This window comes from Polypterus senegalus, chromosome 17, assembly GCF_016835505.1.
Source record: "Polypterus senegalus isolate Bchr_013 chromosome 17, ASM1683550v1, whole genome shotgun sequence".
NCBI classification, from domain to species: domain Eukaryota; kingdom Metazoa; phylum Chordata; class Cladistia; order Polypteriformes; family Polypteridae; genus Polypterus; species Polypterus senegalus.
Window position 1 is genome coordinate 62524815 of NC_053170.1, and position 25115 is coordinate 62549929.

The 25115-nt window shown below is 40.4% G+C and overlaps 1 protein-coding gene across 1 annotated transcript in view; it reads left to right on the forward strand.

Moving 5' to 3' along the window:
- gnav1 (guanine nucleotide binding protein (G protein) alpha v1) overlaps positions 1 to 25115 on the forward strand; it is a 345398-nt gene that overhangs the window by 198041 nt on the left and 122242 nt on the right. The window contains exon 5 of the mRNA XM_039739505.1: positions 23264 to 23392. Coding sequence (XP_039595439.1) covers positions 23264 to 23392 — 129 coding nt within the window. The remainder of the gene's footprint in view (positions 1 to 23263; positions 23393 to 25115) is intronic.

Below are 25115 nucleotides of genomic sequence, written 5' to 3' on the forward strand. Positions count from 1 at the left end.
ATCCTGAAGGAGAATGTCCGGCCATCTGTTCGTCAACTCAAGCTGAAGCGATCTTGGGTGCTGCAACAGGACAATGACCCAAAACACACCAGCAAATCCACCTCTGAATGGCTGAAGAAAAACAAAATGAAGACTTTGGAGTGGCCTAGTCAAAGTCCTGACCTGAATCCAATTGAGATGCTATGGCATGACCTTAAAAAGGCGGTTCATGCTAGAAAACCCTCAAATAAAGCTGAATTACAACAATTCTGCAAAGATGAGTAGGCCAAAATTCCTCCAGAGCGCTGTAAAAGACTCATTGCAAGTTATCACAAACGCTTGATTGCAGTTATTGCTGCTAAGGGTGGCCCAACCAGTTATTAGGTTCAGGGGGCAATTACTTTTCACACAGGGCCATGTAGGTTTGGATTTTTTCTCCCTAAATAATAAAAACCATCATTTAAAAACTGCATTTTGTGTGTACTTGTGTTATATTTGACTAATGGTCAAATGTGTTTGATGATCAGAAACATTTTGTGTGACAAACATGCAAAAGAATGCAAAAGAATAAGAAATCAGGAAGGGGGCAAATAGTTTTTCACACCACTGTGTGTATATATATATATATATATATATATATATATATATATATATATATATATATATATATGATTGTAATGGATGGCCGGCCATTTATCCCGGCCAATACCCCCAAGCCGCCAGGTGGAGCCCTCCTTTCAGCGTGGAGGTCCCCAGGAGACCAGCAGGGCATCATGGACATTGGAGTTTTTATGCAAAGCCCTGCTGGATGCCGTGGGGGCCACAGGAGGGAGCTGGAGGGAGCTGCAGGGAGGACCGAGGGCTTCTTCGTGCCCTGTGACCCGGAGGTTTCGCGACGGACTTCCGGGTTGAAGAAAGGGACTATTTACCCTGACCCAGAAGGGAAAAGGACTTGTGGACTATTGGGCAGAAACACTTCCGGGTCAGGGATTATAAAAGGACTATGGGAACTCCCAGACAACGAGCTGAGCTGGGTGGAAGGGTGGCAACGCGTCTGGGAGCTGGATTGGTTATTATTGTATTATTGTGAGTTTAATGAGAATTGTGGTGGAGAGTGTGCTTTGTGCACTGTGGCAAGAAAATAAAGTCAATTTGAGGACTTTTACCTGGTGTCTGGAGTTGTGGACAATATATAGCATAGTTTTACTGTCAAATTATGTAAAGAGTATGTGACACGTGTTTTGCTCTAATTCTGGGCTCATCAGGTGTACACACTCACTGCATCCCCTCTCGGGGATCGAACCTCGGACATTAGCGTCAGAGGCGAAGCCTCTTTACGTTGCACCACGGCGTGTGGTTCGTTTATTTGACAGCATGTAGATCGGGGTAACTACATTCATGGCATTTGTAGTCTGAATCACAATCTGATTGTATGGGTGGTTACCTACTTGCCATCTTGCAGATCAACCACAAGCGTAACCTGGTAGGTAACCACCCATACAATCAGGTTGAGATTCAAACTACGAATGCCATGAATATATATATATATATATATATATATATATATATATATATATATATATATATATATATATATATATATAACATTTTAATGTAGGTAGATCATTTCGACCTGGTCATTTTATAAGTAGCTCGCAAGCCGAAAAAGCCTGGGCACCCCTGGCTTAGTGCATTGGCCACATCCCTTACAACTTCCATTACTGCATTTTGTGACTCCAGAATAGCATCTGTCAGCACACAGCCAGATGACTGCCCAGCGATTGCTAAGACAGAGGCGTGTGTGCACCCAGCACCTGAAGATGTTGCGTCTTTGGCACGGGGTCAGCTTTTATAATCTTGTCTGAAACAGAATAAACAGATGGTGGGCTGCGATTTGCCTTTTCACGGGGACTTTGATATCTGACCAGTTTTTTTTATTTCGGGCACTGCGTGACTTTCTGAACTCGAACTTTGCAGTGTCTCTGCCACTCTTTATCACTGAATCAACTTCCTTTCGTTGCTTATAGATAGATAGATACTTTATTAATCCCAAGGGGAAATTCACATACTCCAGCAGCAGAATACTGATAAAGAACCAATATTAAATTAAAGAGTGATAACAATGAAGGTATAACAGACAGACAATAATTTTGTATAATATTAATGTTTGCTCCCCTGGGTGGAATTGAAGAGTCGCATAGTGTGGGGGAGGAACAATCTGCCTAAGCCTAGAAATAGTACATTTTTCATTGCCTCCACTTTGCATTCGCTGAAATTCTTATTTTTTCCCTGCTTTTGCCATTGTTTTATATATATTTATAACCTACACAGTTAGTATAAAATGGAGCAGTAACATAATCACCCCCACCTCACCTTACATGAGAAATGCAACTACCACTTAACATGCACTTTGTTATCCCCGTTTAGTTGGAGTTTTTGCTTTCTTCAGCTAGAAAAATGTCATTGTTTTTAAATTTTTTGTGCTAAATCCGGAGATGATTAGTTACTTTGTTTCAATCTGCAGTTAGTTTGGTTATGTTTCACACAGCAAACTTTCAAGTGTACCCAAACATAACAATGAAAGCATGTTGTGGTCTTTTTTTTGGGTAGAAATGATTTTTTTCTGAAAAAATCATCATTAAGGAACAACAACTGTATTAGTGCACTGCCACATTTCCTATAATAATGTGGTTTGTTTACTAAACACAGGTCTGTGAGCAGAATGCCTATTATCTATTAACTAGTAGAGTACATAAAAATTGGTGTGCTGCATAGCATGCTATAGAAACATCACATTTCGTCTGGGTGACTCAGCAGAGGATGGTGAGCTCCGTTGAGGACATGCACTGATGTGCTTTGGTTTAATTTAAGCAGTAGACATATTAAGTGACAGTAAACATATGACTGCATTGTATTATGTTCTTCTGTTTACTCTCCAGCAGCCTTCTATATTAATGTAACCGCTAATTAGTTTATCTCAAATTTTGCCTCCTGTTTTTACACGTGTAAATATTTGTTAATAATGTTCATTTTGGCATGCTTGATTAATATTTTACTCCATGATACTAAAGTTATTGTGCACCAAGTGTCTGCTGCTGTTCATGCCTGAAGACTGATCACAAAGGATACTGCTATTCGTTTTCACCATCTTTCTGTGTAGTTTAATTGACTGCACATTGTGTTAAAATTGTAGGTTCTGTAAAATCTTGCATATAATGTACACAATTTTATTTTTAGTTTGCTAAAAATTAGGGAAAGCATTATACACAAGACATAATTTTAATTTGGTATTTTCAATAAGTCTGCACAGCAGGAATGTAGGTACAGTACTTGAATTCATTATGTGTATAAAACGCTTGGTTCTGTCTGCAGTACCGCTTTGCTGTTTGGTGGAGTTGCGTTAAATTCTTACTCGTCGGTGCTCGTCTTTAGCTAACTGCTCAATCCGCACCTTTGAGTGCATTATAGGTGGTAATTTTGACTTGATCAACAAACTTGATAGTAGTAGATTTGTTGTCATCGTGTTTTTTTTTTTTCTTTTCTCCCAGGGCTCAATATTTTTCCAAAAAAACTAAGTTTTCTGAAAAGCACACAAAACAGTTGTTTCTCATATTTATCAACATTACACGTCAGTTGCTGCATGCAGTGTGCTGCCCCTGCGTGTTTGCCGCCTCTGGCTGCAGTGGCACTGACACTGCAGGGGAAGCAGGGGCGGTGAGCGGCTGCCGGACTGTTTTCTGAACAGTACAAAAAGCAATAGTTTCACACATAAATCAGTGTAAAATTTCTGTTGCTGGTTCTGTGGCAACTTTCACAGTGTGTCCATGTCTCTGGCAGCTGCAGCAGTAGCTACGCTCCTTGCCGAGGTGCAGGGACAGCGGCAGTGGTGCCTGTCGCAGTGAGAGGCAATCTCTTTTGTACCTCTTGTCATTGTAAGTGGTGGTCCTCCCAGGAAAACATTACACTGATTGTGCACTTTCATTTTAGATTTCGATCTCCAGATCACTTGCACCAACAAGTCATAGTTCAATTAAAAATAATAAAATATATGTAAAACATCATCCAGTTAGTTTTTTGTTTTGCACATTTTCTCTTCTATCTCACCAGATGTTGCCATTTTGCCTTTTTTTGCGCGTCCCTAATAACGCGCACACACAGAAATTAGACATCAAGTCATCGAGTCTGACATTCCTCTAAGCAATTCAGCATGGTTTCCTCAAATGTTCTGTTTCTAATAATCTTGAAGGCAGCGTGGCCGACATTTTGTGAGAGGATAAACAAGTGTCATCAGATAAAGATAATGATAAAAATATTTATAACAATGGTATCAGTTTCATTTGCACTGACTTGACAGCACTAGATGAACTTCTCACTAGTAACAGTGAAGACGACTGTTCTTCCAGTTAAGTATACCTATATATAGATGTATGTATTTTTGATTAGGTAATAATTGTTATTACCTATAGATTTTGTAAAAAAAAAAAAAATTACACAATCTAGAATAAAATCTTGCAAATTAAAAAATTGTTACCTAATAGGTACTTACAGTATCTACTTGTTGTTATAACAAGTATTGTTAAAATTTTAATGTACCTTGTGGAAAGGTGCTATATAGGCGTCAACCCGACACAGACTGACAACGGAGGCACATCTATAATAATAAAAGGCAAAGCCCTCACTGACTGACTCACTCACTCACTCACTGACTCATCACTAATTCTCCAACTTCCCATGTAGGTAGAAAGCTGAAATTTGGCAGGCTTATTCCTTACACCATACTTACAAAAGTTAAGCAGGTTTCATTTCGAAATTCTACACGTAACGGTCATAACGGTCGACAACGTCCGCCATGTTGAACTTTCTTATTTATGGCCTCATCTTTAGGAAATTTGGTAGGCGGCTTCCCTGCACTAGCCGAAACCGCTGTACTTACTTATTTTGATGGTATGACGCCATTGTCGGCCGCCATATTGAACTTTCCAACGTCACCAATTTTCAAACTTCCCGTGTAGGTAGAAGGCTGAAATTTGGCAGGGCCATTCCTTACAGCTTACTTACAAAAGTTAAGCAGGTTTCATTTAGAAATTCTACGCGTAACGGTCATAACGGTCAACAACGTCCGCCATATTGAACTTTCTTATTCATGGCCCCATCTTCACGAAATTTGATAGGTGGCTTCCCTGCGCTAACCGAAACCAATGTCCGTACTTATTTCGTTGGTATGACACCACTGTCAGCCGCCATATTGAACTTTCCAACGTCACTAATTCTCCAACTTCCCGTGGATGTAGAAGGCTGAAATTTGGCAGGCTCATTCCTTACAGCTTACTTACAACAGTTAAGCAGGTTTCATTTCGAAATTCTACGTGTAACGGTCAACAACGTCCGCCATGTTGAACTTTCTTATTTATGGCCCCATCTTCACGAAATTTGGTAGGTGGCTTCCCTGAGCTAACCGAAACCAATGTGCGTACTTATTTCGGTGGTATGACGCCACTGTCGGCCGCCATGTTGAACTTTTCAACAGTCTTTGTTACTTATGGGCCCATTTTCAAGAAATTTGGTACGCAGGTTCCCAACGCTAACTGAATCCTACTTACGTACATATATACATCCATAGCCTGCAGCTCGTCGCTGCGTGGCGGCGTTGGGTCCCCATCCCAACGCCTCCCACGTTGTTGGCTGCCTGCCTATATAAGACTGTTCGTCGCTCCGGTCTCTACATTCCCTTCCTTGCTTCGCCACGGGATTCACGTCTCCCTACTGATAACTACAGCCTTTTTGTTTAATCCACGACTTCTCCGCTGTTTTATTGTTTGTTTATTACAATTATAGTTATTGTGTAGGTATTTTACACTTACTTTACATTGCCCAGGTACCCATTTCCTTTATCATTCCAACCCCCATTACCATGTCTGTTGAGATGATCATATTGCACGGCCATATCAGGCTCACTCTTGATATCCGGAGGAACATTGTGTCTTATGTATTGAATGACTGGAACAGGTTCAAGGTGTGGACTGATGACGGCACAGGAGATAATTATACTACACAGGAGCACTAGAAGAGTGCAATGCTTAAGCCCTTCACCTATGGCTCTGCATGTGAGTTGATGGCTGTCACTGAATTGTTTGGTTGTTGCTTTCAAGTGTACCGAAATGGCCAAATATTTTACACTTCTCGACAACTGCCAATGCCTCTTAAACATCTTAGATTCACAGGTGACGATTTCAGTAGTGAACACTTTGATGTTTATGAATGTTTAAACTCTCAAAAGCTGGATGTGATTTTATTGATGAAACCGGTTGTGTGCTTACAACGCTTGACAGATGCCAAATGTCACTTCAACACAACAAATCCTGCAAATACTGTCGTAATTGAAACAAAACATGAAACTCAAACCGATTATGACAGCAGCAATCCAAGCTGTGAGATGTGAAATAAGATTACTGTTCACCTGGCCAACTGTACATTGCATCCTTAAGAGTAAGCTCAGCGCACAGCTTGGTCATGTTACAACCGGAGGGCCAAACTGACAACATGGTATACAAAGAGATCCTTAACAAATAATTATTGCCGTATTTTCCCTCAATTTAAAAAGGTATAATTTTCTTCTTCATAAAAATTTTAATGCAGTAATTCGCCGCTGCGAAGCACGGGTATTTTGCTTGTGTAAAATATATTTAAAAGGTTTTTTTATTTTTCTTCAGCCATGAGGCTCGTCTTCCCCGTGTTCCACAGGCCCAGCACAGTCCCAAAGCAACGCAGAAAGTAAATCACCCCAAACCACACTCTTCTTCCTCCACTACTCCTCCCAGGCAGCTTCGTCTTCCCCCTCCTGACTCTGATACCTTGATTAGTGTCTGCAGGTTTCTTTTATAGCCCACCCGGAAGTGCTTCAGGTAGTAATTAGCCTAATTAGACTGCAATTCCAGGTGTGGCTGCATCGCAGCCCAGATGGGCTCCTTAAGTCGTTCAGCTCCCCCTGGCTGTGGCCACGGAGCCCAAAAGGCATTAGCTTTGGTGTTCTATAATTGTGGCCCCGATACTGCCCGGGGGGCTGCCACCAAGTGTTCTGGGGAACGTAATGAGCCTCCCATGGCAGCTTCCCCAGATTCCGTGCCAAAGGGGCATCCCAGCTGGGCATGGGCCCCGGCCATCCGTCACAACCTATTTACCTAATTTAAATAAAAAATGATAATAGTTGTTATTACTTTAAATTCTGTTTAAAAAATGACTGCAATTTTAAGAAAATCTTGAAAAGTTTAGAGTTAGCATTATATATGAATTACTTTTTTTAACTGAAAATTCTATATGAAATCAGCATGCGCATTATATGCAAGATTTTATGGTGTGCATTTGTTTTTTCTTTTTTGTATTTTATTTTTAAGCTAATCTTTTAATTAATTTATTACTCTTATTACAAAGATTAAAAGTATATATTTAATTTTTTTGTCTCTTGTTCCCAAAGTGCATTTTCCGAGAACAGATTGTATATTGCTTTCTTGAATCTAGATGTGTTCAAATTATAGAATTCCTAGCTTTGTAATAATGATTCTCATTGATTGATATACAGTGTGTTATTGCTACAACCCACAAACATTTTATCTATAATGCATAGTTTTCCTGTAATTAGATCAGTCCCATGTTGGATCCTATTCATACCTCATGCTGACTGCTTCAGGGTTTCCTTGGTACTGTGCATTGATTACCTGTTCTAAAAGGTGTTGGTGCAGCTGTTTTAGTCTACATCAGGGTATAAGTAATGTGTTCACATGTACCTAAATAAACTGAACTGGGGGTGAAATTGCTCCTGAGATTGAAACAAATGTTTCAAATTAACTAGGCAAATGAGAAGCTGCGACAGGAGCGGCAGCAAGATAATAAAGACTTGTGTATTTGCTTTGAGGCAGTCTTTAAAGATATACTGGGTAAAATTGAAGAGCACATTCAGGAAACCTCGTCTAAACTGAGCAAACTTGCTGATCAACTGGAGGATGTCAAGAAGACATTCACGAATCAGATTGAAACAGCCGAAAATCTAGCTGCCAGTGCTGAAGAAAAAGCAACAACTGCTAACTCCGAATGCAAAAAACTTGGAGACTTGCTGCTTTGGAAGATGGAAGCAGAAGGAATAATATTAGAATCGAAGGTCTACCTGAGAATCGAGAAAGTCCAAACCCAGTGAAATTCGCAGCTGAACTATTTTCTTAAATAAATGGAGAGGACTTCAGATTCTGAGATAGCAGCGGCTTATCGCATACGCGGATCAAATACCGTTAGACCTAGATCTATAATTATTCGCTTCGAGAGATTATTATTTAAGCTAGAGGATGGCAACCATCAGACACAAGCAAGTGATTACATATGAAAATAACCACATTCATATCCTCCCTGATTTCACTCCAGCAACAGCTACTAAACATGCAGCCCTCTACAACATTAAACAGCGGTTACGGCAAGCCAATATCAAATACAACCTTTTCTATCCTGCCAAACTGAAAGTGGAATTGCAAGGTCAATTCTATGTCTTCGCCAGCAAGGAAGAAGCAGAAAAGGAATTAAGAAAGCTGATCCTGACACTATTCTGAAACACAATAGTGAGTCGTAGCCTGTCATGACATGGCAAGGATAAATAACCTACTGTCTGATCTATTTGTTAAGATACGGGTTTTTATACTTATATAGCCTCTTTATTACTCGGACGCTATCTGTTTATGTTTTAATTACAGTCATAGACGTTTGCGTTTAATTTTTTTTTTTATTATTATTTATTATCTTATTTATTTATTTTTTCTCTACCCTAAAGGAGACTGTTTAACATCATACCCTTGGTTTATTGTTATTGTTATTATTGCATTAAGACTTACTATGCTTATTCTGGACCACTTTCTAACACCATTCCCCGGGTTTATTATCTGGGTTTATTATCTTAATACATTAAGCTTATATATATTTTAAGTTCATAGTTTGTTAATGATTATATTTTAGGCATATAGTATTTAGACTATATTGGTAATAGATATCTCTATTTTTTTATCCTAAAATGCCGCTGCGTGAGGGCTTGTTTTGCTTTGGACATGCTCTGTCTCTGGGTATGTCAGAGGACGGGGACTGTGTGAAGTGGGCCTTAGCCTCACGTGGGGAGGCAAAATGGGAGGGTGGGGGTTAAGGGGGAGAGAAAGAGAGCAGGCTATATCTATATCTAATCTATCCTTTTAATCTTTATAATTATAACTACCAACATAACAATAGGCTGCATGGCAATAACTCTTGGGGAAATAGGAAATTAAGGTTAAAGCTGTCTCACTTCCAGTTAAGACTATAAAATGACATCAAAAATTCAGAATCAATGTCTCCATGATGGGACAGTTAACTTTGTGAGCTGGAATGTTAAAGGCCTGAATCGCGAATTAAAGAGAAAGAAAGTACTCTCTCACCTAACAGGTTTAAATGCTAAAATAGTATTTTTACAGGAGACCCACTTACTAAGCAAGGATCAGTTGCGGCTGCAAAAGGACTGGACTGGCCAAATGTTACATTCTAGCTTTACAAAGAAAACTAGAGGTGTGGGAATTCTCATACATAGAACAGTCTCATTTGTAGCATCAGATGTAGTATTGGATCCTGAAGGGAGATATGTGATGGTCATGGGCAACTTATAAATGCTTATGCCCCTAATGTCGATGATAAGGAATTTATACAAAATTTATTTGCATCCATTCCCAATCTGAACACTCATAAAATTATAATGGCTGGGGACTTTAATTGTGTTTTAAATCCACTCTTAGATAGGACTTCTATTACAGGAGGGACGACATCTAACACTGCAAAGATAATTACAAAGTTTATAACTGATCACAACTTATCAGACCCTGGAGGTTTTAAACCCAAACTCAAGAACATATTCTTTCTACTCACCAGTACATCATTGCTACTCAAGAATTGATTATTTCTTTATAGATAATAATTTCTTGCCTACGATTAAATCTTGCAAATATGATGCTATTGTTATTTCTGACCATTCACCTCTAATCTTGGAGCTAAAGTCACTATGCCCCACACACTCACCTCGCAGATGAGAATTGTAACGAATTTATATCCAAACAAATCAGTTTCTTCCTAGAGACAAATACATCCTCAGAGATTTCTGCAGGAATACTCTGGGAAACTCTTAAGGCCTTCTTAAGAGGACAGATTATCTCATATCTTTCCCACAGAAATAAATTAGAAACCAAGAAAGTAGCAGAGCTAAAAGCGAAATTACTAGAATAGATGAAGAACATGCCAGGCTTCCAAGCGAGGCTCTACATAGGAAAAGGCAGGCTCTGCATTCAGAACTAAACCTCTTGACAACTAAAGAAACTGAACAACTAATTTATAAATCCAGACATCATTACTATGAACATGGAGAGAAAGCTAATAAGCTTTTAGCTCAACAAATTCACGAGCAAGAAGTCCGCAACGCAATCCCAGTAATCACCAACACGAACGGAGAAATCATCGACCAAAAAATATAATGCACATTTAGAGACTACTATAAATCCTTATATTCTACTGAGTTTAAAGAAGACAATACACAATCTAATGCATTTCTGGATACATTACAGATACCACAAATAGATACTTTTAGTGGGAGGAACTGATAAACCTCTGGCTTATCAGAATTACTAGATGCTATAAAGTCACTTCAAGGCGGAAAGCAGCAGGCCCTGATGGCTACCCTGCAGAATTTTATAAGAAATTCTCCGCTCAGCTAGCTCCCCTCCTATTAGCAACATTTACAGAAGCCAGAGACAATCAAACTCTTCCTCAAACTTTTCGCCAAGCATTAATCACGTTTTCCAAAACAAAATAAGGACTTATTACAATGTGCATCATACAGACCAATTTCACTTTTGAATAATGACGTTAAAATACTCTCAAAATCATAGCTAGAAGGATGGAGAAAGTGCTCCCTCGTAATATCACAAGATCAAACTGGATTTATCAAGGGTCGACACTTATCTTCAAATCTTCGACGCCTGTTTAATGTAATATACTCACCAACTAAATCAAACACCCCAGAAATATTATTATCATTGGATGCAGAAAAAGCATTTGACATGATTGAATGGAAATACCTTTTTACTACATTGGAGAAATTTGGGTTTGGCCCGAACATTTGTGCATGGATCAAACTACTGTATACCAATCCAGAAGCTTCAGTTTGTATCAACAACATTTGTTCAGACTACTTTAAACTGGAACGTGGTACCAGACAAGGATGCCCTTGTCACTGCTACTGTTTGCAATTGCCTTGAACCACTGGCAATACACTGTCGAAATACTGATCAGATAAAGGGGATTATCAGAGAAGGACTGGAACAGAAAATTCTCTATATGCAGATGATATGGTACTGTATATATCAGACCCACAAAATTCTGTGCCTGCAGTCTTAACAGCACTCACAGAATTTCAAAAGATCTCTGGTCTCAGAATTAATCTGAATAAAAGTGTACTCTTTCCAGTGAATTCTCAAGCATATAATATTAGATTAGACACCCTACCTTTTATCATTGCAGAACAGTTTAAATACCTAGGGTAAACATCACAAGTAAACATAAAGCTCTTTATCAACAAAATTTCGCCTGCATGGAAAAAATTAAGCAAGACTTGCATAGATGGTCAACCCTTCATCTCACTCTAGCTGGAAGAATTAACACTGTTAAGATGAATATTCTTCCTAAGCTCCTTTTTATTTCAAAACATTCCAATATACATCAATAAATCATTTTTAAGCAATTAGATTCAACAATAACCTCATTTATTTGGAACTCAAAACATCCACGTATCCAAAGAGCGACCCTACAAAGACAAAAGGCAGAAGGTGGCATGGCTCTACCTAACTTCCAGTTTTATTACTGGGCAGCAAACATACAAGCTATAAAACCTGGACACAAATAGATGAACATACACAGGCTGGTCGCAATAGAAGTAAAATCCTGCAGTACTTCTTTATATTCCTGCTCTGTGCCCCAATAAATGCAAGTTATCGGCAATATACTAATAACCCAATTGTGCTTCACTCACTCAGAATATGGAACCAATGTAGAAAGCATTTTAAGATGGAGAAGCTTTTATCTGTGGCACCTCTGCAAGAGAACCACCTCTTTCAACCTTCACAAACATATGCAGTTTTAATATCTGGAAGAATTTGGGATTAACTTGCTTAGAGATCTTTATATAGACAACATCTTTGCATCCTATGAACAATTACATTCCAAATTTAACATTCCAGCTACACATTTCTTTCACTATCTTCAAATTAGGAACTTTGTTAAACAGAACCTCATCTTGCACCCTCATCCATGCTGGAAAAATATTGCTCAATTTCAAGGACTCAGACACCATCTCTGCAATATATAAAATTATTTTACAGTCCCTCCCTTTCAAAGATCCAAGAGGACACTGGGAAAAAGATCTCTCAATTAATATATCAGAAAAGGAGTGGAAAGTAGCAATGCAGAGAATTCACTCAAGCTCCATATACGCAAAGCATACAATTATTCAACTCTAAATTATATATCAAGCACATCTGTCTCGCCTAAAACTCTCCAAAATGTTTCCAGGGCATGATCCAACCTGTGAACGCTGCAATCAAGTCCCAGCCTCACTGGGTCACATGTTTTGGTCCTGCACCAAATTAACATCATTCTGGACCAAAATTTTTAATTACCTTTCAGACAGCCTTGGTCTCACAATCCCTCCTAACCCATTAACAGCTGTGTTTGGGGTTCTTCCAGATGGGTTTAAAGTGGAGAAAGACAAACAAATTGTGATTGCATTCACTACACTTTTGGCATGCAGACTTATTTTGCTAAACTGGAAGAATCCTAACTCTCCTCTTTTAAGTCAGTGGGAAACCAATGTTTTATACTATTTGAAATTGGGAAAAAATCAAATACTCAGTCAGAGGATCTGTACAGATTTTTTTCAAAACATGGCAGGATCTAATCAGTAATATTTTAGAATAAGCTCTTAAAGCACAGGGAAGCAATTATTTCTGCATTTTTGTTTCTTTCTCAATTTATCTTTATTGGCTTATCAAACTCATCAATTTAGGTATGTTTACAAGCCTTAAGTTTTACTCCGTTGGACATGCTCTCTCTCTCAGGGGGGCGGGGGTCGACTTTTTCTCAATCCTACTTTTTTGTAAAAATTGATTGATGTGTATGGAATGATTACAATAAAATTAATAAAATTTCAAAACAAAAAACTAATTAACTAGGTATGAAAACACATTTAGAGAAAGTATAGACACCACATAGACAACCAATCAGTGGATTTGAATCCAGGAAGGACATTTTAAATATTCCCAAATTGATCAATTTAATTTTGGCAAACCTTAAAAATATATATATCTATTTTCTTAGTCATTACTAATTGTAATCCTACTTGCTGCCCATATTTATCTTTTTTCATTATAATCCCTTTTCCAGATTTAATCAGAAGCACGAATCCAAAAAACAAGCAAGCACTTAAAGCTGATTTAAAATGCCTCCCCAACTTCACAAAAGCAAAATATTATTAGTCCCTGAGAAAAATTTCAGTTGCAGTGAATAGTCTGTGGTACCTGGCCGGGACGCCCCTTTTGCTTATGTTCCGGGGGAGCAGCCATGGCCTTCTCAGTACCTCCCCCGGGACGCTTGGTGGCAGCCTCCCTGGTGGATAATGTTGCATCAGTCTCCCGCAGGGTTCCCTGGGAGATGGAGTTCTCCACAACCCTGTGGGGATATGGCCAGGGGGTGCGGCATGGATCGCTGAGCCCAGCTGGTCTAATCTTCGGCCCCACCCGGGAGTGCAATTGGAAGCAGGTGAGCAAGCACTTCTGGGAGGGCCAGAAAAGGATCCAGCAAGCACCACTCGGAGCTAGAATCGGGAGGAAGAGGACTAGGTTGCCTGAGAGGAGTGGTGCTGCCAGTGGAAGGACTGCTGTGCTTTGGGACTGTGTTATATCTGTGGGGTTCACGGTGAAGACATGCCCCACAGGGGAAGAGTGTTGGGGCTGTGTGTAAATGCTTGGGATTGTGTATTGCCTGTGAGGTTCACGGGGAAGACATGCCCCACAGGTGAAGAAAAATAAAAAGCCTTATTATTTGCCCACATACCTCAGTGTGAATCTGTGCCAGGTCAGGCGCTATATAGCGCCTTTTCACAACTCGTCAGAAGGTGAAATGAGATGAAACGGTGGCCAACAGTGATACAAGTAAAAACACAGGCAGGACTGGTCTTTCAGCTCTCAGCTCTTATTTATAGAAAAGATTTTGCAATGCAGGAAAGATTTGGTGAATGAAGAACTGCAACAACAGTCCTCATTGAAAAATGATTGTGATCCCTGTGCTTTATGTCTAATTAGTTAGTTCACTTGGCCAAAGACCTGCAACAACGGTTTTGAGGTAACAATATTATATTGTGATCAGTGTGAACAAGCAATAAATTATAATGAGAGTTAAATATGTTTGTTTTATTACAGAGAATGCTATCTTCAGTCTTTTTGCTTGTGGTACTTTGTTACTTATGCCTCCCAGTGATGAAGAATGCTGATAAATGTGGGGTGGTACAAATGGTTATTCAGAATTTTCTCTTTTTAGCACATATATTTTCAGAATCTAAAACCAATATGCAATTCTGTCATGGTGGCTCATAAATGGAGAGGCTTATGTACTATAACACATTTTGGAACAGGCAGAATGTGTTTGATTATATAGAATGTTTGTTCAAAATGTTTATTAAAAATTTTTTATCTTGAAAAATGTGTATTAATAGGAGGAATCTTTAATATTCAAACCTGTTAAGTTTACATTTCTGATATTTTTTCCCTGTCATTGTGCAACATGAGACTTTCAGATATTAAGGAAAACAAGAAATTGCACCTCTCTTTGCTTTCAACTTGTGCCTACCTGAAGATGATATCTAAGTACAGTTAAATACAGCTTTTAACTGATAAAAATTGACAAATATAAATAATCAATAAATGTTAAAACATTTTTGTTTTATGCTAGTAGCTGTAGAAACTACTATGAAAAATTCTTAAATTTCTCTTTAGTTGAATTGCTGTTTTACCACTTCAGATTTAATTTGTTTCCATTTCCTTTAAAGGGGATCTCTTTGTGTTTTCTGTTTACATTTTTTCTAAAAGTAATACCATGGTATCTCCATATGTCCAGGAGAGGTTGAACTGATGTACAGTATACTTTACTTGCTGCAGTGCAGCTACTAATGACATAAGCAGCAACTCTATAGTTTTTTAAAAAGGCCCTCCACAACTAAAAAAAAAAATAATAATCGACGTAAATATTTCGTCACTTCAGATGGAACATGCTGTTGTAATAAGGAAGGACACCAGACATTGCAGAGGTTTGGGGCAGCCACCCGTACAATGTGCTCCTGGCTGCAAAAGTAAAAGAAATGAAAGAAGTAAAATAAATTACATCATCCTTGGGGCGGGGACCAGATATGATGTCGTCCTTGGGGCTGGGACCAGAAATGATGTCGTCCTCGGGGCCGGGGCTGGAAATGTGTCCCTTGTTGGTGTAGTAGCTCCTGGTGGGATTTCCCGGGAAAGATCTACAGGAGACTTAGAAAAAGAGTCAGTGCACCCTGCTGCCCTCTGTTACTACCAGTCGTTAAACCCTTCAGCTGCCTCCTATTCACACGTATGTGACACTGTCTTTAAAAGCCACATTTTTATAGCCACATCGTTGGACTTAGTACTCCAATATTGGTGGTCTGGTGAAGGAGATCGATCACATCCTTGTGGGCAGACACTAGAGGCTCTTATAGAACTGCAGGGTCTGCAAAAGTGCCCAGTTTGTGAATTCTGACCACAGACTTGTTCAGAAATTCCAGGTTAGGTCCAGCAGGCTACCACCTACTAGGAGAATGAGACTGGACGTGGCCAGACTCCCAAGATTAGACTCCAGATCCAGGCTGTTTCAAATCAGTTTGTTTACAGTTTGTGTGAGGAACATGCAGACTTACTGTAGGTGCAACTACCAATCCTAATAGAATGTGGAAGACCTTCTGTGACAAGATGCTGAAGGTTTCTGAGAGTTGTGTTGGTGTTGCCAGTGTTCCCAGAAGGAGGTTTTTCATCTCGCAGGGCATCATGGATATTACCGAGAGGAGTCACAGAGCACAGCTTGATGACAACTCTGGTCTGTACAGGGAACTGAGAAGGATGGCCGCAAGGGGTTTGAGGTCTAATAAGGAGGAGTTTGTTAGAGGAATCTGTGAGCAAATGACACACCATCTATGGTCTAATGACTCATGTCCTGCTTACAGAGGAACCAAAGCATTATACACATCCGAATTTGTCCCTCTGAGAGTTGAAGTCAGAGAGGCTAATGGACTGGTCCTTACAGATTATTAGTTGTGAAAGACCCAGGCTCACTGAGATTGCACAGGTGGTGAACCAGCTGAGGGGAGGAAAGGCAGCAGGAATCTGTGGTATCTGGGATGAACTTCTCCAGGCTGGTGGTAAGGCTGTCCTCCTGGCATTGCAAGCAAACTTTGCTTTCATTTGGGAGACAGGCTTCATTCCAACTGACTGGAAAATGGGACTTGTCATCCCTATTTGGAAAGGAAAGGGTGATTGCCTGGATTGCAGCATCTACAGGGGAATAACACTGCTCTTGGTGTCTGGTGTCTTGCTAAGGTCATCCTCAATTTGATCCATGATCATTTGCTCACCTCCTAGCAACTAGAGCAGTCTGGTTTTACAACTAAGAGGTCTACCATCAACCACATCCTGGCACTGAGGGTTCTCATCGAGTGCAAACGTGAATATCAGCAGAGTTTCTTTGCAGCCTTTGTCAAGTCTGGTAAAATATTTGACTCAGTTGATTGAGCTGCCCTGTGGGACATCCTGGGACTTAATGGGATACCCCTGAATTGCTTGATGTCATGTCAGGCCTGTACAGTGGTACTGTGAGTGCTGTGCGGTGTGGAGGCAGAACATCTGCGTTTTCCCCAGTTTATTCTGGGGTTTGTCTCATTGTGGAGGGTCCAAGCAGCTGGACCAGGCTATGGCAGATCGATGGTCATTTCTGGGAGTTGTGACTGGACCGCGTGTCTGCCTGGAATGTTGCCAACTGGGATCCCGAGCTGTTTTATCATGTGGTGGGTGCAGCAACATGCTGTACCAGCATGTGCTTCCCAACCTGACCTGACCTGACTTGATAACTTAGTAAACATTAATGCTTAAAGATGAAGTTAGTGAAAAGCTGGAGAAACTAAACTTATTTTTAACCTGAGATCACTTATTTCTCCAGTTCTTAATGAAAAACTAACTTTTTAAACTCTCCCTTCATCCCCTTTTAATGTCAGCTATTTCTTACCAATCCTTATTTTCTCTGCCCTGGCTTTGTTCTTTCCTTCCCCTCCTATATATGTTATCCGTCTTTTTCTGATGTAGGTTGAAACCTTTAACCTTTTTTTTTCCTAACTTTCAAAGATGCCTGTATTTACCTCTTAAAGAACATTCATTACCTTCATTACCTATTTTAGATCATTTTCCTTAATAAGTAAATGACCAATGATAATATTTTTGTCTCATTTGTTTAACTGGTTTCTCTTTATCTACTTTTAGGACTTGAGGGAAAATCTGATGATGTTTTAGGTCATATTTATGCAGAAATATAGAAAATTCTAAAAGGTTTGCAAACTTTCAAGCACAACTGTAGAGCTTTGTAAAGCGAACTGTATTTCTATATGACACTTATGACTGATATATGGTAGGCAGATTATCAGTGTAGCTTCCAGAATACCTCAGAGACTTTTCTTTTTCCTTCTCTTTAAATTAATATAATGTTAAGAAGTGACAGGCTTCTTATCCAAGTTCTTCTGATGCTCTGTCCTTCGGGTTTGCCCTGGAGTTCCCTCTCATTTCAAACTTGTCAACTTGTCATGCTTTCTAACATTTTAAGTGCCCTACTTATCTGGACAGTTTCAATGATTATTGGATAAACATAGCTGCTAGCCCAACACTTCTGAGCAAAACTGACATGTAATGTCTGACATTTAGAAAACCCTTCGCTTCTGATAACCATGTCACACAAATGCTGAAAAACAATTAGCATTATTTATGTGTACAGTGTACTTTCCCTATGGAGAAAGCATTGCGTATTCGGCCTGTAAAATCTACACGTTAATGCCTTCTGCTGATTATTTTTAAATGATTATTTGTGGAAAATGGTAGTATTTAAGTGCTACTTAAGTCAAGTTGGGGAGCGTGCACTGGTACATTGTGTTGCTGCACCCACGACACATCGAAATAGCTCAGGATCCCAGTTGGTAATCCCCCAGGCAGACATGCGGTCCAGTCCTACCCTCCGGAAATGACCCTCTATCTGCCGCAGCCAGGTATTACATGGGCGACCCCTTGGCCTGGTCCAGTCACATGGATCCCCAACAATGAGGATCTTATGAGCCGGATCACCCACGGGAAACGTGCCACATGGCCGTAGTGCCGTAACTGACACTCCCTCACAATGCAGGTAATGTGCCTCATTTGGGACTCCATGAGCAACCACTCATTCGACACAAAGTCAAACCAATGGTATCCAAGGATTTTCCAGAGAGACACAGTACCAAAGGAGTCCAGTCTTCGTCTCAGGTCACTGGATAGCATCCATGTCTCACAACCATATAGTCAAGTTAAGACAGGATGCACCAAGACTCTAAAGACTTGGACCTTCGTCCTTTTGCATAGATTTTGGGAGCGCCACACACCCCTTTCCAGCGACCTCATGACCCCCCATGCTCTCCCAATCCATCTACTGACCACAGGAAGAGACACCAGAGACATGAATGTCACTGCCAAGGTAAGTAAACCTCTCAACAAGGTCAACACACTTTCTGCAAACAGACACACACCTGGGGCCTCATGTATAACGCCGTGCGTAGAACTCGCACTATAACATGGCGTAAGCACAAAAGCTGAAATGTGCTTATGCACAGAAAAATCCAGATGCAGGAATCTGTGCGCATCTAACTTCCACGTCCTTCCACTACATAAATCCCGATCAGCGTGAAAACTAACGCTCATGCACGCGCTTTATGTAACTCCCCTACTCCTCCCAGAATTACACCTCTTTGAATATGCAAATCAATATAAATCGCCCTTAAGCTCAGCCTTCTGCGAAAAGACAATGGGAAAAGCACGGGGGAAAATATAACAATTTCAGAGAATACCAATTGGAGGCAAAGGAAAAATATACTATTTGTTTAATTAAACCGTGGTATAATCAACAAATGGAAGTTGATCGAGTGCCATAGCGTGTTGGAGAAACTTGAATGCTCAGATATCAGTCGCCGTGAAAAGGCGAGTCGTAGCCTACCGTCTGAGTGTCATATGAAAGCTTTTTAGGGTACAGAGGAAAAAAAGGCACACAGTGGGGGAAAAAAAGCACGAAATGTCAACTTCAGTCTTGAAATTTCCACTTTAATCATTTAGTTTATTTTGTCATTAAAGTAGAATATCATAAACGTCATCTTAAAAGCATTTAATTAACCAGTTTCTCAAATCATATCGTAATTAAAGTAGCACGTTAAAAGCTTAGTTTTGTATTTGATCTTCTATGTGCTCTATGTGTGTGAATGACTACTTGCTTCTTAAACCGGCTCTCTTCCTCCGACTGTACACAGAATCCATTACATTCGTGATATTACAGCTCTCTGAATAACTAAAATACTGAGAGAGATGTATACGTGATATCATTTTCATGATGATAAGAGTTAAAGCACGTTACTAAACATTGGTTTTACAGCGCAGCGATTGTGCACGACCATCGATGAAATTATTTATTGCAACAGTACTCAAGGGCGGCTCTAGGCTTGTGGTGGCCCTGGGCAGAAAAAGAATCGGTGGCTCCTTCACCCACCAATGTCAGTGAGGTAGCTTATGCACGGCGGATGGCCACGCCCGCTATGACACTGCATAGCTGCCTCGTGCTCATGGCACAAGCGCTTAACTTTTGTCGAAATTTGCCGCTGCTTTTAGCTGTGTCGTTATTTTCTTTCTGTTTTATATTCAATATGTATTGGCGTGGCCGCCCATGCAGTTCTTGCTTTTTTTTCTCCAAGTAACCGATTGCCACACAATCAGCTCTGTAATAAATGTTAAGCCATCTGTAAACTTAGAGCGCTGATTCTTTAACAAGTTTAAGGAACATTGAACTATCTTCATAGTACATGTTTAATTATTCTGTCCTTCACGCCAGTCCCAGTGAAGAATATAGATTATTTAAATGAAGTTAAAGTTTTACCTGTATAATATAATAAACATATTTTGCTGCATTTCATCTTAAAATGATATTGTCATCATATGTAAATACGCTTTATAAAGTGGCTCAGGTTGTGCAATATTATAACTGTAGTGCAAGTTTACAGTGAGGTAATTGTACTTATAAGTACAAACAGTTCTACAAGGAGCAATGATTGAGTACGTTTATAGTTCTTGGGATGAAACTGTTTCTGAACCGCGAGGTCCGTACAGGAAAGGCTTTAAAACGTTTTGCCGTGGCTGAGGTAGCGTGTGTCTGATGCTGTACAGTATACCGATAATTCTCTTTCCGATCAGCTGCTGCTGTGATTCACACTCAGATACAGTGATATAAATATTCCGAGTGCTGCAGTGAGAGTAATATGGAAAATGATGATCCGCTGTGGCAACTCCTAACGGGAGCAGCTGAAAGAAGAAGAAGGTGCAGTGAGAGTAACAACGCTAAAGCAGTTATGGTATTTGGAATACTATGGCTATTCCCTGGACCATTATATTGTTACAAGTTAATTACAATCAGATGCATTACACTAATAAACGATATGCGGTTTGTTTTAGTGTACTGTATTTATAGAGCCGCGTCAGGAAAATAGAGTAACCACATAGGAACAATAGCATTGCTTTGACACTGGGTGCCGCCAGTCTGCAAAACCGAGTGGAGAACTTGCGTATGACAAGGTATGAGGTACCGTGGAAAAGTGCGTGGCTTTACGCCAAGTGTAGGTTTTATACATCGTGATTTGAACGTGGAAAAGTTCTAACGCAACATTTCTGTGCGTACGCACCGTTTATACATGAGGCCCCTGGCTTTTATCCAGGACACTCGCAAGCCCAGACACTCAGACTCCTCGCTCAGTCTCTCGAGCTCCCCAATCAGAACCTTCATTGACTCCACGAAGTTCACAGCATCGTCAGCAAAGTCAAGATTCCTGAATTTTTCTTCACCAACCGATGCCCCACAGCCGCTGGACCCCACGACCATGCCCAACACCCAGTCCGTACAAGCATTGAACAGAGTAAGAGCAAGAACATGCCCCAGACGAACCCCAGAAACAACTGGGAAAAACACAGAGGTCCTGCCTCCACTCTGCACAACACTCACAGTACCAGTGTATAGGCCAGCCATGATATCCAGCAACCTCGAGGGGATCCCGCGAACTCTCAGGATGCCGCACAGGGCAGCTCGATCAACTGAGTCGAACGCTTTTCGAAAATCGACAAAGGCTGCAAAGAAACTCTGACGATATTCGCGCTTGCGCTCTATGAGAACCCTCAGTGCCAGGATGTGGTTGATGGTAGACCTCTTAGGCGTAAAACCAGACTGTTCCAGTCGTTGGTAGGTGAGCAAGTGATCACAGATCCTATTGAGGACGACCCTAGCAAGGACCTTACTCGGCACCGAGAGCAGTGTTATCCCCTTGTAGTTGCCACAATCCAGGCGATCACCCGTCCCTTTCCAGATAGGAACAAGTCCTGTTTTCCAGTCAGTTGGGATGATGCCAGTCTCCCAAATGGAAGCAAAGATTGCTTGCAATGCCAGGAGGGCAGCCTTACCACCAGCCTGGAGAAGTTCACCCCAGATACCACAGATCCCTGCAGCCTTTCCCCCCCTCAACTGGTTTACCACCTGTACAATCTCAGTGAAATTGGGTGGTTCACAGCTAATACCATGGACCCAGAGATATCCAACGTCCTAGCTGGAGGATCAGCTTTGAACAACTGCTCAAAGCAGCCAGCCTAGTGGGTCACAACTGCAGTGTCATCCGTAAGGACTGTTCCATCAGCTGCCCTGAGGAACAGATTCAGATGTGTGTAATGCTTTGATTCCTCTGTAAGCAGGACATGGGTTTGCTAGACCACAGATGGTGTCTCACTTGCTCACAGATTCCTCTATGAAACGCCTTTTTATCTGCCCTCGGAGCCCTCGCAGCCGTCTTTCGCAGTTCTCGATACAGACCAGAGTTGCCATTGAGCCGTGCGCTGCAACTCCTCTCAATGATATCCAGGGTGCCCTGCAAGATGAAATGCCTACTTCTGGGAACACCGGTAACACCAAAACAACCCTCAGCAACCTTCAGGGTCTTGTCACGGAAGGTCTCTCACATCACATTAGGATGGCAGTCATACCCAAATCTGCAAGTTCCTCACACAAACTTTGTGCACACTCATCAGAAACAGCCTGGTCTTGGAGTCTGGCCAAGTCCAGGCTCATTTTCCTAGTAGGTGGTAACCTTCTGGACCTAATCTGGATACTAAGAGTAGCAACAACAAGCCAATCTGCTATAGCAACAGCTACTCCCTGAGTATGACAACCATCAGACCAATAAAAGGTGTATCCATCTACAGAGAACTGGCCAGTCCCCAGTCTGCGCACCTGCACCTCGGAGAGTGCCGCCACTGAAATGTGGAGTTTACGCAGCTCCTCTGACAGCAGAGGAAGATGATCATCTTGCGGAGAGACAAGACGTTCTATGCGCCCACCCGTATGAGCCGCCTCAAATTGGGACCCGAGTTCTGCTGTGCAATAGGCGACACCTCAGCACCACACCAGTTCCGATCCCCAGCAGACCTGACCCTATTGGTTCTCCAACGGTTTCGACTCTTCCGGGGAAGGGGCTCCCGAGGGCTTTCCCCCATCCCCTTCATGATGCGAGCAGCCTTCCTGTGAGTGGCTGCAGCAGAGCTACTCCCGTGGAGAGCAAGAAGGAGTCCGTTCTGTAGTCTCGGAGCTTTGTGAAGTTTATTTACGGCTAATCCTGCCACCAACCCCCATGATTTCCCTGCAAGTTGGAGGACCGCTTGCAGGGCCGGATGCAGTTTAACATCATACCCAGGACCAACTTATGTGGTGCTTCAAATTTCTAATAATTTGAGAAAAGCAAATGAAATTGCCTTTGAAAAAAACAACATTAATTTGTATCACAGATGCTAACCTGAGTTTTTATTTTCTGTCCTAACAGCTTTTTTGATAATATGAGTCGGATCATAGCCCCAGAATACATGCCAACTGAAACAGATGTACTCAGAGTTCGCCTTCGGACCACTGGTGTTATTGAGACTCAGTTCAAAGTAAATCATCTTGCCTTCAGGTAAACATTTTTATTTTGAATTTCTGAAATATTATCTTTTAAAGAGATTGAATATAACAGTACAGTAGCGAGTCCTAGTTTATGTATGTAGGAAACTCCTTCTGGGACTTTTTGGTTTCTTTGCATTATTAGCAAGGATTTTAAGTTTGATTTGGGGGAAAAAACATATTCCACCAATTTACCTGCGTATCTTCAGAGGTCTAGAACTGTGCTTCCCAAACTCAATCCTGGGGACTCACTGTGGCTGCAGGTTTTTGTTCCAACCAGATTCATAATCAGTGACATTACCTGATAACGCTTATCTCATTTAATTAGCTTGTATATTTTGTCTCTTATTCTACATTCAGAAAAGCACAGAAGCATTGTTTTTACATTTATAAGACATTTAGAAATATTTCTCTGTGCAGTTTTCCCCCTTCATTGTATCCTATTAATGACAATTAAAAACGAGCAGAGCAAACACCCAGGCAAACAGCACTGAATAATCAAAGGCTGCAACTACTTTAGCATCAGACCCACTAATTAGTAAATAATGGATTAATTGAACAATTAGAAAACCTAGAAAAGTAGAATGAAAATCAAAGAAAAAAAAACATTATTCCCATATAACTGCTTATTACATTTTAATATATATATATATATATAGCATTGTCAGGACTCTTCTGCCTATAGTTTAAACTAGATTAGATAATTGTTCACATTTATGACAGACTACTGATAAGAGAATGAAAATTATCAAATTATGATGTAATGTTCTAATAAAATGTTCTTAGGCTAATTGAACAGCTTCTAACTGAAGGCAACGGAAGTAGTGATCACAATCAAAAATTATATACGAGAAAATATTGTGAAGCCTTGTGCTGCTGAACACTCAAATGAAAAAGAGTAACAATGAAATGTAGGCAATATCTGTCTCCATATCCTACCTTTGACTGGGGGAAGGAAGGAAGAAAAACATTTATTTCTATGGCACAATTTGACACACAGAATGTAGCTCAAAGTGCTTTACAAGGATTCAAACATATACTGTAGTTTCAAGCAAAGAAAAACACTGAAATGACATTAAAATAATAATGAATAAATTAAAAACAAAAATGCAAAAGATAAATATACAATTAATCCAGTGATAAGGTCAGATGGCTGGGGAGAACAGAAGAAATTAAAAAAACTCTGGGGTCTTTAAAAGGAAGGGACTTTAAAATATTTTTATAAATTGTAGAGATGCTATCTGAGTCTTTAAGACTGATCTGTATTTCTTCTGGAATAGAACAGGGTGGTAGGTGAGGAAAATTGGGCAGGTTCTGTTTAGCAAAGTTTATGCCTTGAAAGTAGTTGTGAAGAATTGTGTTGATAAGAAGATGAATTTGAAGTGTAATTGTTTGCAGGATGTGAAGACATTATCTATGTACCAGTCTTTTAGTGTTTTGACCCCAGAAATGTTCCTAGTATTAAATAGTGTATAAATTTGAGAGTATGGAAAAAGGTGGTTGTCATGTAGAGGTGCATCAGTTAAAAGCATCTCTGTCTTAAAGTGCTTCCTATATTGGTTCCATATTTCGAGAGAATGAAGGACATCTGGATTATTGGTGTACTAGCCAACCCGCGGCGTACCATATGCCATATAATCAGGCCGGTTTTTTAATAATTTTTAAGCACTGGGAGAAAATGAACATTTGAAAAATCGGTAATGTAATAAATCAGCAAGAAAAGCAACATTGTAACA